This window comes from Podarcis vaucheri (genome assembly GCF_965113315.1).
Source record: "Podarcis vaucheri genome assembly, chromosome: 4".
Lineage (NCBI taxonomy): Eukaryota > Metazoa > Chordata > Lepidosauria > Squamata > Lacertidae > Podarcis > Podarcis vaucheri.
The window spans coordinates 58,564,099-58,578,069 of NC_138762.1; the positions used below are offsets into that span (position 1 = coordinate 58,564,099).

At 41.5% G+C, this 13,971-nt stretch overlaps 2 protein-coding genes across 2 annotated transcripts; both read right to left on the bottom strand.

The window, feature by feature from the left end:
• Positions 1 to 666: 666 nt before the first annotated feature.
• LOC309531284 (uncharacterized protein) lies at positions 667 to 8,959 on the bottom strand. Its single transcript, XM_082220660.1, has 6 exons — positions 8,760 to 8,959; positions 5,490 to 5,617; positions 4,601 to 4,753; positions 3,885 to 4,040; positions 2,531 to 2,677; positions 667 to 1,010 (listed from the first exon to the last, which is right to left on the bottom strand). The coding sequence occupies exons 2-6, from the start codon at positions 5,569 to 5,571 to the stop codon at positions 838 to 840; spliced, it is 711 nt and encodes a 236-aa protein (XP_082076786.1). The 5' UTR covers positions 5,572 to 5,617; positions 8,760 to 8,959; the 3' UTR covers positions 667 to 837.
• Positions 8,960 to 10,979: 2,020 nt separating this feature from the next.
• LOC309531561 (trefoil factor 3-like) lies at positions 10,980 to 13,928 on the bottom strand. Its single transcript, XM_082221153.1, has 3 exons — positions 13,783 to 13,928; positions 12,281 to 12,427; positions 10,980 to 11,062 (listed from the first exon to the last, which is right to left on the bottom strand). Exons 1-3 carry the CDS (start codon positions 13,847 to 13,849, stop codon positions 11,049 to 11,051), a joined length of 228 nt encoding a protein of 75 aa, XP_082077279.1. The 5' UTR covers positions 13,850 to 13,928; the 3' UTR covers positions 10,980 to 11,048.
• Between the last annotated feature and the right edge of the window lie 43 nt (positions 13,929 to 13,971).

The following is a 13,971-nucleotide window of genomic DNA, read 5'->3' on the forward strand; positions in this document are numbered from 1 at the left end:
CCCAGCACCAAACATGTGTTTGGAAGAAGAGCGTGTAGGAATTTACATGCTCAGTCGCATGTGTACAGCTCACTGCTACATGTGAGGTTGTGTGGATTGATATATTAATCCAATGCTAGTGCTAGACAGAATGTCAGTTTTCTGAGAGTTAGAATCCCACTTTCTCTAAGAATACTTTTGTGCCTCTGAACCACCTTATCCTTGGCTGTTAGCAACACTGGGAGATGTGTGTGGGATCTGCTATCTGACTAAAAATTGGCTCCTGGTCATATAACCCCATGAGAGTTTGCTGGAAGATGATGCCTAACCTTCGCAGCCCACCATAGGTTGTTGAGGACTCAGCCCACAGATATTTGTATCCTTCCACCACTCCACCACCCCCAGCTTATATTTTTGACAATTCCATGGTTTCATCTATTTTTTAGCAGTTGTGGAAACAGGGTGTCTGGGGAAGCGATTGCACAACAAACTCCATATATGTCTATTTGATCCTCATTCCAAATGTATTAATTTAGTTGCATGAACTGGCTGATGCTGGGCTAATCTTAGTCTCTCGAGCCTCCCACCGATCTGTTATTTATTATTATTATTTCTAGTACATATGCTCACATTCTTCCTACTGGAGAAATTAGAACTAGTGTCAGACAACCCAACAAAGATGGACACTGGATATTTTGATAGTTTAATATATTTTAGCATAGCATATGAGGACTCCTTCTTGCTATTTATACATATGGGAATGGAAAAGGTGAGACAAAAATGTAGTGCAAGGGAAATCCTGTGGTCCCTTATTCTGCAGAGCATCCTCTTCAGCCACCCCAAACAACTTCCAGTTCTTCATAGGGAAAAATTCCCTTCCCTCGCCAAAGGTTCAAAGCACCAGGGAACATTTTGGGCATACTGGTAATGTTCAAAGCAGCATCCTTTCTTCAAGCATTCATCAGCAGAGATGCCAGGGAATCCACAACCCACCCTTTTGTTTGGTGCCATTCCACACATCTTGGGAGGTCCTTAAAATGAAAAAGAATGAGAAAGAAGAACTTTTGACTCAGAGTTTTTTATTTTTGTGTTGTTTGTTGTTTTTTTTTAAAAAAGTTAATTGGATTGTGAAGCTGCCCCATAATTCCTCTATGAATGTGTATCAATTTCTGTCTATATTATACTATAGTATTCTCACACAAGCTGATGAGGTTCTGGACCATACAGCTTTACACTGCAGGGGGGGGATTTACTTTATGCTGTGAAAGGCTGAAGACTCCAAAGGGAAGGAAGGAAGGAAGGAAGGAAGGAAGGAAGGAAGGAAGGAAGGAAGGAAGGAAGGAAGGAAGGATCCCTCTATACATGGATGGGAGAAGCTTTCCTAACTATTAAAGTAGATGCTGATCTACTTTAATAGCCAGGAAAGCTTCTGCACCCTGCAATGTAAATTTGTTCTTCTGCCTATTTCCTCCCAGTATTATTGGATATGTCTGAGTTCTAGAATGCATAAGATCCTGATACGTTTTGAAGTAAAGGAAGAAGATACATTCAAATGAAAAATAAATGGGAAAGGCTTTTGATATAAAATACTCTGCAAACCTATTGGATCTTTAGTTTACTTCAATGTATTTCTACAATCATAAGTTGTTGTTTTTACAAGATGTGCTATCAGGGCCAGCACTAGGATTTATTTATTTTTTTTGGGGGGGGGGACAGAGCTTTGGCCAGGTGCCCTTCAGTTAGCTCCTCTTACCATCACTCTGATACTCTCCCAAGCTTACCAGGAAACCGATGACAGTGGGTGTGGGTGGTTGGCAATAGCGGTGGGCCATGATGCTGAAAGCAGGGCAGCTCTACCTTTCTGGCTCCTCCTCAGACCAGAGTTGTTAAGACAAGTACTAGATGAGAGAGTGGCAGCTGCTGTCGTCTTCATCATTCCCAATGCCTCTGGGACTCACCCCGCTGTTTCTGTGATGGGGTGGGGCCCAGAGGCATTAAGGTGAATGAAGATGGCACCTGACCAGCACATCTCTTCACAGTGCTTGTCCAAAAATATATATATATTTTACAAATAAAAGAATTGAAGCTGGAGTCAGCTGACACTGGGGCTGGAGACATGCTGTCATATCCTATACACACAGAATTGAAGTGGTGGGGAGAAAAATGGGCAACTAAAAAAAATTAAAATGGCACAAGACTATAGTTGCAGTCCAGTATCCTTGGAAACAGTTCCAGTAGCAACCAGACAATGCCTGTGCTAACACTGACTTGCCAAATACAATCAGAATATTCAAAATACAGAGGGCAAAATCCTCATAATTCCATTACTTTTATTTCTGGAAAATATGGATTTTGCAATAAAAATGTGATATCTCAACAATAAGTAAATGCAATATTATAGTCCATCCAATATTTTTGTATTCTCATTCCAGGACAGAATCTCTATGGACATGGATCAAGATGCTATCCCTACACTGCTCTCTGTAGGCATACTTCATCCCTCTCTATTTCAGACACATCTGTTGTCACAAGCAAGTTGCTGCTCTGTTACCTGTTACGGATGTTGGGTAAAAACACCATCGAGTACTAACAACATATGAATTGAAACAGCATCCTCTTCCCTGGCATTCCTCGGCTGTGATGCCTGGGTATCCACAGTCTTCCCTTGCGCTCATGTCCATTACACAATGCTGGGAAACTGTTCAGAAGAATGAATCATGTTACTGCCAGCCTTCTGTTACTTCTATAGATGTGCCTTTCATGTATTTATCTGTTTGGTTATTTTAACCATAGAATACACAACCCATTAAAAGACTTGTTATGGACCATGACTTAGGCAGAAACAATTAACTGGTCAAAGGGTTGGGCCCAATCCTATTTTCTCACTATCATGTGGATAGGAGTCCTCTTCTACATTGGGCTGGAATTTGGAGGAGGCAGAAAAAACACTTCTGTCCACCAGTGTTCGGAACAGAGATAAAACTGTAGAGTTGGAAGACACCACAAAGGTCATCTAGTCCAAACCCTTGCAATGCAGGAATCCTTTCCCCAACATGGGGCTTGAACGGATGATCCTGAGATTAAGAGTCTCATGCTCTACTGACGGAGCTATCCTCAGCCAGTGAGGCTTACTGTTGCCTGCCTTGTGCTCTTTGGGGAAGAAACAGACTGTGGAACAGGAACTCTCCTTTTCCATTAACCAGTCCTCAATAGGTGCATGCCCTGGTTATCTCTTGCTTGGATACATGTGACTACTTTTGAAGGTGACTTGGAAACTACAACTAATCCAGAATGTGACAGCTAGACTGGTGACTGTGAGTGGCCACCAGGACCATATAACACTGGTCCTAAAGGATCTTCACTGGCTTCCAGTACGTTTCCAAGCACAATTCAAAATGTTGGTGCTGATCTTTAAAACCCAAAACGGCCTTGGCCCAGTATACCTGAAGGAGCCTCTCCATCCCCATTATTCAGCCCAGACACTGAGGTCCTCCATCAAGGGTCTTCTGGTGGCTCCCTCACTGTGAGAAGTGAAATTACAGGGAACCAGGCAGAGGGCCTTTTTAGTAGTGGTGCCCTCCCTGTGGAACGCCCTCCCTTCATATGTCAAGGAAATAAAGAACTACATAACTTTTAGAAGACATCTGAAGACAGCCCTGTATCAGGAAGGGTTTTTTATGTTTGATATTTTACTATGTTTTACATGTGCTGTAAGCCACCCAGGGTAGGGTATAATAATAATAATAATAATAATAATAATAATAATAATAATAATAATAATTTTGTAACAAAACTATTGATTGTTTACATGACATCAGGTTACATAAGAACCTAAAGGAACATGATTGTGAATGGGCTTATATTTCCCCTCTTGAATTTGGAGAACATTAACACAAAGTCATTACCCTCATTCACTGGGGGATAGAAGCACATTGATGTGTCAGAAGCCTTTCGGTCAAAACAGCATCCAATCCTTTTGCACCTCTTGCGCGTGATCCCTTGATAGCCACAGTCCACTCTTGCTTGCGGTTCAATCATACTCTTTGCATATCGGAGTGAAGCTATTGGAAACCATATGCCATGTTTTAGGCAGCTTGTAATGTTGCTTTCAGCCTAGGTTGAGAAATAACTCCTTGTTGGCTTAAATGAAGCTCATCAAAACCAAAATCCAAGGACCTAAATCAAGGTCCTGGAGCTTAGACCCCACCCCCTGGCACAGAGTCCAAACAGCCGAAGGACTGCCTCTTCCCACTGCAGCCTGTCCCATGTGTTAAGATGCAAAGCCCTGCTCCAAGTGCATTCTTTATTTGAAGTGTGCTGTAAAATGGCACAGGAGACCAGGTGCTCTGTGGTGGCAACCAGGCTCTGAAATGCCTCCCCCAGGGAGCATGATGAGCACATCTTTAGTTATTTTAGCTATTCCATTTCTTGCCTGCCCTTCACTAAATTCATGAATCCAGAGTGAGTAACTGGAGGAATTGTTTACAAAATTTGGACGGCTGCATGTTGGTTCTCATATCATTTCAGAAAGTGTGGATTAGGTCATGTGAAACGAATCTAATTTCTACCCTGTCCCTAGCTACTTCCCATTCCTCCCCCAAACCTTTCGTGTATCATTTACCTCTTTCTCCAGAAGGTTTGAAGCACCATGGGACTTCAGGCACAGTTGCATCAAAGCAGCAGCCCTTTTCTGTGCATTGCTCTGCAGTGATGCCTGCAGAAGTGGAATCACACCTCTTTCTAGCCTGGACATCCATCAGACATTGGCATGCATCTGTTTGGAAGGAATTGCTATATTTGGAGCAACCATATTCACCACTCCATTGTAAAGTAACCAAATGTGGGGTGGACAGTTGGTGTGTCACGTTGTGAGCTGGGTTTACAGAAAATAAATCACGTGGTCCCTTAATACTTTGCATTTCTTCATGGATTCAAAATATCTCAACCAATTCACAAGGCTCCTATCTCCTATTGTGAAGAGTCCATCTGGCTGTAACTGGATGAGCTTTAATGTGAGAGTTTGGGATAAGCAAACGCAGCCTATAAGTAACAGGAGCTTAACATTACAACAAGCAAGAAGTCTGCTGCACATCCATCAGATACCTGCCTCACAGGGGCTGGTACAGTCTCCTTGTCTTTGGTGCCAACATTATCATTTTATACAAACCAATGTTTGGTCAGCAAGTGTGGGTTGTCTTCTGTTCTCTTTGTCAACAGTGATGGCGACAGTGGTTGGGTGGGTGTCTATAGGACATGGCACTGTAACATGGGTTTATGAAGCTATAATAAGAATGCCTAAAGCAATTTATGGGCTACAACAGCAGCACTAAAGGTTATCCTCAGTTGACCTCACATAGAGAAAATAATAATTTCTTCTATGGGGATTATTTTTAGTAACAATTTATAGATGACTGCGTTTGCCTGTTGTTTCTGAATAGATTTGCTGTTCGGCATTAACTCGGCTTCTTTTGTTTATTAAGAAACAAATATTATATGCAATATATACTTACATGGTGGATGTCTTCTATTTTGGGAACATACAGATCCTAAGCACAGGACAGCAACCAATAATAACCATTGCTTGCATTCCATTGCTATATCCACCTTGTTCACTTTAATACTTTCCAAGAAAACTGATCTGAAATAACATATGTTTACATTACATTTATATCCCTAAATTAAAATAATACAAATACTTAAGCTGGTTCATTTCTTCCCAAAATTTATCGGTGAAAAAATGCTGTTCAATGGCAGATTCACGGTCCACAGGGTCCTGTGCTCAGTCCTTTTGGGAGGATCCTGTTTGTTCACTTAAATAAACAAGACTATGTCCAAAGTTATGATGGAGCTAAATGCATAATAATTGTCAATTAATCTGTCATAACCTACATTTTGTAATGCAGACCTTTCGATCGCTAAAATGGCTGAGCTCATTCAGTGATCTTGAGTTATAGTCGAACGTTAGTAATGGACTCTTTTAAGGGTGTTGAACAATCTTTCACCAGTCACACTTGATATGGGTGAGGTTTAAAAATATTAATCGTCTCTACATTTGGGAATGTGGTACTCAAACCAACAACAGGCTTGTAAAGTGCAGTGGGAGACTCTGATGATATGAAGTCCTCACTGTGACAAAATGCAGGAAGAATTGCAATTTAATTTATCTTTTATTTTTATTTATAAAACAAAACAGGATTAGTTTCTTGAAAAGTGTGGATTAGGTCATATTCTACCCGATCAAAGCATGACACAGCCTACAGAGCTCAAACAAAGCAGGGGCAGATGTGATTTAGAATTATGAGCCTCAGAAATAAATGGTATGAGCATACACAGAGTGAACCTGTCTAGCCAATGAGGAATCTCTGTTTGCATTCATTAAATTCCACAACCCTAACAAAGGCCTGAAATAAAAACTCTTTGGGTTGTATTCAGTGCTAATCCTACTCTGAGTAGACCTGTTGAAATTAGTGAGCCTGACTAACTTAGGTCCATTAGTTTTAATGGGTTTACTCAGAGAAGAACTGGCATTTGATTACATCCCTTCATTACCAGTCAGCCACATGATACATGGAATCATTGCTTCTCCTTTACCAAAGTGGCAAGAAAAACAAGAAGCAAGTAACCCCAGCACCAAAAGATAGTAAGGATCGGGCAGGATTCGATCAATGAGTCACACCAATGGAAGCTTGCATAGGGACTTCTGCCAGTGCCTTAAGGTTTTCCTCCTCTCTCCACTCCATGGGCGTCCTCCACACATCACAAATTGGCTCTGGGGGGGTCAAGAGAAACCTTGGAACAGCAGGCAGGAGAAGGCAAATGATTGTGTTGTTGGACTGATCTGCTCAGTGCTACACTGAATTCCTCCCACTGTGACATAAAGGAAATCAAGGCCGTGCTCTGCGTGTTCCACTTCACCAGAGCTTAGAGCAATTCCAGTCCAGGTTGTGCAAAAAGATTACAAGCCACACAACATCCATTGCTGGCCAGGCCTCGTACTGTGGGGCACTTAGTCTAAATGCTAATGCTAATCCTTTTTTCTTCTCTTTTCTGTTCCTCTAGGATCAGGGACGGATTTAGGTTTGATGAGACCCTAAGCTACTGAAGGTAATGGGGCCCTTTATATGTCCAGCTGTCCTTTGTCAACAACAAATTGTCTCTGTTTTGTGTGTGGAATATATGCTCTATGGTAATTTATGGACCTAATAGGTATCTAAAGCCATTTGCACATAACAAAATATGTATTTTATAAAAGCAATTGATATAGAAATGAGCAAACCAGTGATATTTTAGGGAGCAGGCTAGCAGGCGGGGCCCATTACTTACATCACAGGAGCCTACACAACACACAACACTGTTGCTGTATGTAGGTTTTATTTTATTTGTTTTTTATCTTATATTTTGGAAATGTACATCCAGGTTTTTTTTCTTTAGTTTTTTGGGGGGGCTCCTAAGAGAGTGGGGCCCAAAGCTATAGCTTGTTTAGTATATACATAAATCCGGCACTGACTAGGACAACAATCTTCTAAAATATCTGTTTTAGGGGATAAGCTCCCCATGCTTTAAGTAAACTATATAAAATGATAAGACTGCTGAGTTATATAGTTGCAGTCAATAATTGTTTAACACTTGCCACAAATGTTTCTGCCAGAAATTAGAACAGTATTGACTACAACAATATAGCGCAGTGTTTTTTTAAACACAGCCAACATGATAAAAGAAAAATTTCCTGATCCAGAGTATTCTGAGTAATTCATGCTGGATTGGGTCCCTGTGACATCCCTTTGAATCATAGAATCACATGTGGAAATTGAAAAGAAAAAAAAGTTGCTGTATAAAGTGCTTCAAAAAGCCAGTCATGGCCTTTTCCATTCCATCCCCCCAACTTCTATGTCCCTGCCAACAGACACTTTGCATTCTGTGGCCACTGAACATGTTGAGTCCACATCGGTCCAAGACTTTTTGTACTTTCTTGCTTTTTTGTACTTCTGCTGATGCCTCCTCCTTGTGTGTGGAATAATGTCATATTGTCTACCTAAGGATCACCACCTGGAGGATGAGTTTGCTGTAGTGTTGCCATCTATTTGGTGAATATATGTGTACATGCCTCACATCTAAGTGCACAGATCTGTGGAATGGGACTATGAACAATGATAACACTCCAGATCTTGCTCTTGAGAGTCAAAAAAAATTAACCTAAAGATATTATTTCCAAAATAGTATAAAAAGTTTTTTGAGGCATACATTTTAAGCATCCTTTGAAAAAATATGGCAATGATTTACTGTTAGGGTTCCAAGGAGTTGCTCAAGAGCACGCAGGCAAATGCCTCCCTGCTTGGCTGTGAAGCCTTGCTTTTGATGCCAAAATTAACTTTATCTGTCCAGAGCGCCACTCTCCCGTGGCTGGCTCATTCACTGGCAGAATCTGTGAGTGGGCGGTCCTTAAACCTTCCCCAGCAAAGCAGTTTCTTGACGCCCAGTCTGCGCCGGCGCGAAAGCTTACTGCGCAAGGAGGGCGTGGGTAACGGAGGACCTCTCTCCTTCCCGCTTTGCCCAGGCAAGGTGTCCTGGCACCGCCTCGCCTCCTCCGAGCCCTGAAGCTCCTCTCCGCTGGAGGCGTGGTTACTCTCCTCCGCTGAAGAGGAGCTGCTTCCCACAATCTTTGGGGGCTCTCTGTAATCCATCCGGCTTTTCCCCTCTCCCCCCTGAGCCGATGGCAGTTCCCTGACATTTACATAAAGTAATGTACAAAGTAAAAGAAATACGTAGAAATTTTGGCTTACTTGAAATGGTGAGAAGCTAGACATAAGTGGCTTGATTCTGGTGCTGCTAGACCTAGATGTTAGATAACAGAAAATTTCCTGTCTTCTTCAGTCCCAAGGATTATTCTTTGAATAATCGCTTTTAGTTTGCAGATCAGCATCTAATAGCCGTGATGTCACACCATGTCTGAACTGAGCATATAAGCTTCATTTTTTAAAAGGACAAAGGACAAAGGGCTTTTTTATATGTGATAGTTCAGGCTTTGGGCAGAAGGCCAAGCTTCCCAAATATTTATCTGCTGTTCAGCTAGTTTACTGTCCAAGACCAGATCCTATGAGGAATCCGATCCAGAGGAACAATCAGTACCCAGATATGTCATGACCTCTGGAGCTGTACTGGCATCCAGAGTCCGCCCAGGAGGAAGGGCTCTGTTTGGGAGGCAATAAACAGTTGTTGCCAGGCAGATAATCATTTGGGCAGAGAACATAAGGCAAGGCACGTATCAAATTCACTGCTTCCCAGAAGATACTTCATGCAGTGTTACAGGCAACTTAATTGTTTTCAGTGCCGCATTTATGTATAGGTTAAGTAGGCTGAAGCCTAGGGCCTCTATATCTAGGGGGGCTCGCCAGCCAGCCCGCTCCACAGTGGGCAGTCTCCCCTCTCCCAAAATTGCAAACTGAAGACTTCATGCAAGGGCAGTCTGCCCTCTCCAAAAATTGCAAACTGAAGACTTCATGCAAGGGCAGGACAACTTGGCCTCTAAATCTAGGGGGCTTGCCCGCTCCATAGTCTCTCCTTTCCCAAAATTGCAAACCCAAGACTTCTGGCATGGGCAGAGCAACTCAGGCCCTTTTGGGTTTTTTTAAGAATAACGTTACAAATTCATTTTCCTAAAAAAAAATAATGCTTATTCCACATAAGGTTTACAAAGTTCAGTTATTGCGTCTCTTCATCTAAATCCAGCCCTCATTGTTTTTGTTGGGAACCTTTGAAAATGGAACTGCAGCCGACATCCATTGCAGCAAGATTGACTTGTCCTGCTGCTTCTGCATGGTCTGTTATGGTATGGCAGCACAAGCCACTCTACACTTCCATCACAAGATTAGGATGCATTTTTCTGTAGGTGATAATTTTGTATGGAGATACCAGACCAGATGCAACAAAACAACATATAGCATTACCTTTGGGCTAATGCTCCCTTACACTAGTATAGCCTACAAACCAGAGATGAGAAATCTGTGGTCTTTCATATATTGATGGTCTACAACTCACATAATCCCCGATTGTTGGGAATTAGAGTCCAGCAACATTGGGGAAAGCCACAAATTGCCCATCTGTGCTATAAATGGTGGCTGAGCTCAATAAAATGTGCAAAGATGGGGATGAATGCACAACAGAGATACAGTTCATCCCTTATACAGCCAAGACTCCCTGGAATAAACCTTACTCTCCAGCCATTGTCACATGGAATGATCGTAAACTCAGGGAAAACATAAAAGTAATTGGTGTGCATTTCTTTTTCTCTGGCCCACTGCCCCATTTGACTGCATTCTTTTTGAAAGTTGAGGCAATCGCCGTCTCGTGTCCTTAACAACATCACTTCACACACCCCTCCCCTCCTTCCCTCCCATCTCTGGGATAGCCTTCATGGTTAAAGAGTAATTTACTGATTTGTTTTCTTTTTCTGAGAAAGCTTTGGTGCTTTCTCTGTTTCCCCATGTGGTATATTATGATGGCATTCTGCCCTTCAGACTCGCACCCAAAGTTGTTCATGCTGTGCACCTGATTATTTTGGTAAACACTGAGTAGCCAGTTTTCTGAGCCAGTGCTATCAAACAGCAGCCTATCCTCTGGCAGAACAGAGCAAGGGCCACAGCAGGAAATGATTTCCCTACCCTAGAAAAACAGCTCTTCTAGCACATTTGATCTAAATTCTCCACAACTGTGCATTGGAAAGGCTTATTTCTTCAATATAGAGAAGTACTTGGCAGGCATGTATAGATATGAGGGTGGGTGCCTCTTACTAAATCTCTGAATTTGAAAGAAAGAGAAGGAAAGCAGAAATTAAGGACGCAACACACTTTTGCTTTGATTTATTGCTTCAGGAAGGAGCAAAGGGCTGAACAGTAGGGGGGAAGAATCAGAAGAAGTAATCTACAGCATGGTTTAAGTGGTTCAATTAGTCTCAGAATTCTGCAGGATCTCAGTTGCCAACATTGTCAAGAAACGGGTCCATGATGATGAAGTGCCTTGTGCACAGCTTCTTCATGTAGAGAAGTGGTTCCTACTATCACTGAATCCATTCCTTATAACACACACTCTGGATGGAGAAAGTGAAAGAATAGCATCAGCCACACAATCCACTTCATCAGAGCATTTCTTGCCTCAAGCATTAAAAAAAATTCTCATTTAAACATATTGATGCACGTTCCAAACATTTCCCAAATGATCAACATAAAATAAATATAATTTGTAGTGATGAGAACAACTCACTTAGCTGCCATTCAATAGAGCAGTCCATTCATCTTTTTTAACCTCTTCCCTGTACTAATATCTGCTAATACAAAATCTGCATTGTGATGTGTGATGCCATTGCAATGTCCACCTCCCAGTCTCCTGCTTTTAAGTGTGTGGGGAATTTTGCAACATGATTGATGTCATGTTATTCATTTGATTTACATATTACTCAGATACCTTTATTGGGGACGGGATGGCCAGTTACAAAAGAAGACAGAGCTCCCACACCTTGAGCAGCTGTCGTACCAACTTCACCTCCTGAAATTCCTTCTTCTACTCTACTTTGAAAGGTTTGGCGGCCTCTGCATCTGGCTAGCCTAGCCCAGCCCTGTGCCCTGTCCATCTCTGCCCCAGTTACACAAATCCCCAGCTACCTGTTTTCTCCATCCTTCCCTTTCAGCCTGATCTAGTGCAGCCTTTCCCCAGAGCAGTGCTATCCAGATGTTTTGGACCACAATCCTCAGCAGCCCCAGTCAGCATTGCTGTGCTGGCTGGGATGTTGATGAATATATCTGAAGGGCATCTGTTTGGGAAAGGGCTGGTTTAGCACATGTGTGTGAGAGAGTGGCTGGAGAGATGGGGAATGTGATATATGCATCTCTGAGGCCGCATCAGTTTACAGAGCTGAGCTTTTCAGATGCAGCTCTCTTCCCCAGGTTGTGACTTGGCAACCCTAGATTCTATGCATCTGTTAGAGGATCAAGCCCTCAGGTGCGATTTCTGCTTTATTAGAGAACCACCGTACAAATTAGAAAATAACAAATTAGAAAAATTAGAAACGTATTTGGCATCACAAGACCACTGCACAACACCAATACTTGTAATTTCAGAAGGAGACTAGCAGAACTGATTTTGGGATTCAGTCCTGCCTTGTGCCAAGGTTACGTTAATGAATATGTTTAGAATAATTTAAGCTCTTATAACAAGACATTTATATTGTACTTTTATGTACCAAAAATCACACACATTAAATGTATTTGACACTGGAATCCAAAAACGAATTAGAGTTGTGGATACTAACCTTCTATTGAAATGGGTTTGAAGCACCAGGGGGCATCAATCACGTTTGAATCAAAGCAACATTGCCTTGCACTGCATTCAATTTCACCAATGCCTGGGTAGCCACAATTTTCTCTTGATCTTGCTGGAACATTGCATTGTCCTGAAGCTATTTAAAGCAAAGTTTGATATCAGCAAGTTGTTTTCTGTGAGGAAGATGACCACGAATGCTCTTTATATAGGCACCAAGCACCCTCATAAATTCATGTACTCCTTTGCTTTTTAAATAAAACAGTTACATCTATTTGATCTTCTTGTAATCATCACACTAATTACAATTCTAGTCACATTAACGCTGATAGTTTTAGTGCAAAAGTAACCCTGGTATTTTCATCATTCATTGCTTTAATGTCAGTCAACGTTTATTATGGCAAACAGCCATCATATTAAACCAGAAGAAGGGAGAGTTCCCTGTTTGCCACACACACAGCCCCCACTTCAGAATGAAGAATGAAAGCACAACTTCTTAAAGAAGCACCTGCCCTAGCATTGCTCTAGAAAAGAAGAAAACTTCTCTTCATTCATGAGAATAACACAATGGCCTCTTATGGCAGCAATGTAAGTTTAATGATCAGAACCTTGTTGCTAGATTATTATGAGCGCACTAATAAGGTCAAAACCAGTTCAAAAGCCTGATATATAGATAAACCAAAATTATTATTTTCAGACACATATTCAGCTTAGCACATGGTTTTATTTGAGCTATTACATATCCAACATTGGACATGGGTATATTTGTTTGTAAACCTGGAAAAAATGCCATAATATGCCATATAACAAAAGATTCAGTAGCTGCCACAAATTCATTCTTTTTAATTCTATTTTTAATGAGCTAATTTGGTTAGTGTGGGCTGTATATCTGTTAAAGGAGCTTTAGAATATATGGACATTTAGAAGCCAGAAGATACTGTCTATGGTTAGAAGACACAGCATCCATCCACTGCCTCATGAATTGTCTTGGCACCAATTCCAGTTCTTTTGCATGTCCCTGATTTCCGCCTGTCTGAGCAAACTTACCAACATCCTAAATGCCCTCTATGACAAATCTCCCCCCACCTCTTGCCCCCTTTAGAAATAACCAGAGAGTAAATGTGGGTGAGCTATTTTTTATATTCATATAATAAAATAAAACCAACTTCATAATATTAAACACTCCTACTTCAGGTTTTCTTGGTTTCAAAATACAGGGTTTGGGGCTTAGAACATAAACAGGAATGAAGCCTTCTTTATTAGAATTGCACAGAAATGCATTCCTAGATAGCTCTCCAATACTGCCCCATCAAGACAGCCAGATCTAGCAATATATAATAGAAAGTTCACCCGCCTTTTAGAACTGATATTTTGGCTGCAGTGCTACAAGCAGAACTGCAGAGGCTTGCACCGCTAGTGTAGCTTCGTTGTATGCCACTTGATTTTTCATATAATAGAAATGATAAAAGAAATACTGAAAATGCGTGCACTTACGCAGCAAGGCATTGCTGAGCCCTACAATGGTCAAAATGGCCAGAACCCAGATCATTTTGTTTCCCATTGCAGCGTCTGTGATCGGCCTCAAGGAAAGGAAGATGGAGAATCTGTAAATGAGAACCACACCAGAGAGAGTTTTGTTTTATATATTGGCTGTGTTTGTTGGCTTGGTTTCATAGAATATTT

Coding starts and splice junctions, on each gene's coding strand:
- LOC309531561 (XM_082221153.1), bottom strand. CDS start 13,849: ATGGGAAACAAAATGATCTGGGTTCTGGCCATTTTGACCATTGTAGGG. Junction 12,428..13,782: donor GCTCAGCAATGCCTTGCTGC/GTAAGTGCACGC, acceptor TGCTTTAAATAG/CTTCAGGACAATGCAATGTT.
- LOC309531284 (XM_082220660.1), bottom strand. CDS start 5,571: ATGGAATGCAAGCAATGGTTATTATTGGTTGCTGTCCTGTGCTTAGGA. Junction 2,678..3,884: donor CTATCCCCCAGTGAATGAGG/GTAATGACTTTG, acceptor TCTTCTGAACAG/TTTCCCAGCATTGTGTAATG. Junction 1,011..2,530: donor TTACCCAACATCCGTAACAG/GTAACAGAGCAG, acceptor TTTCATTTTAAG/GACCTCCCAAGATGTGTGGA.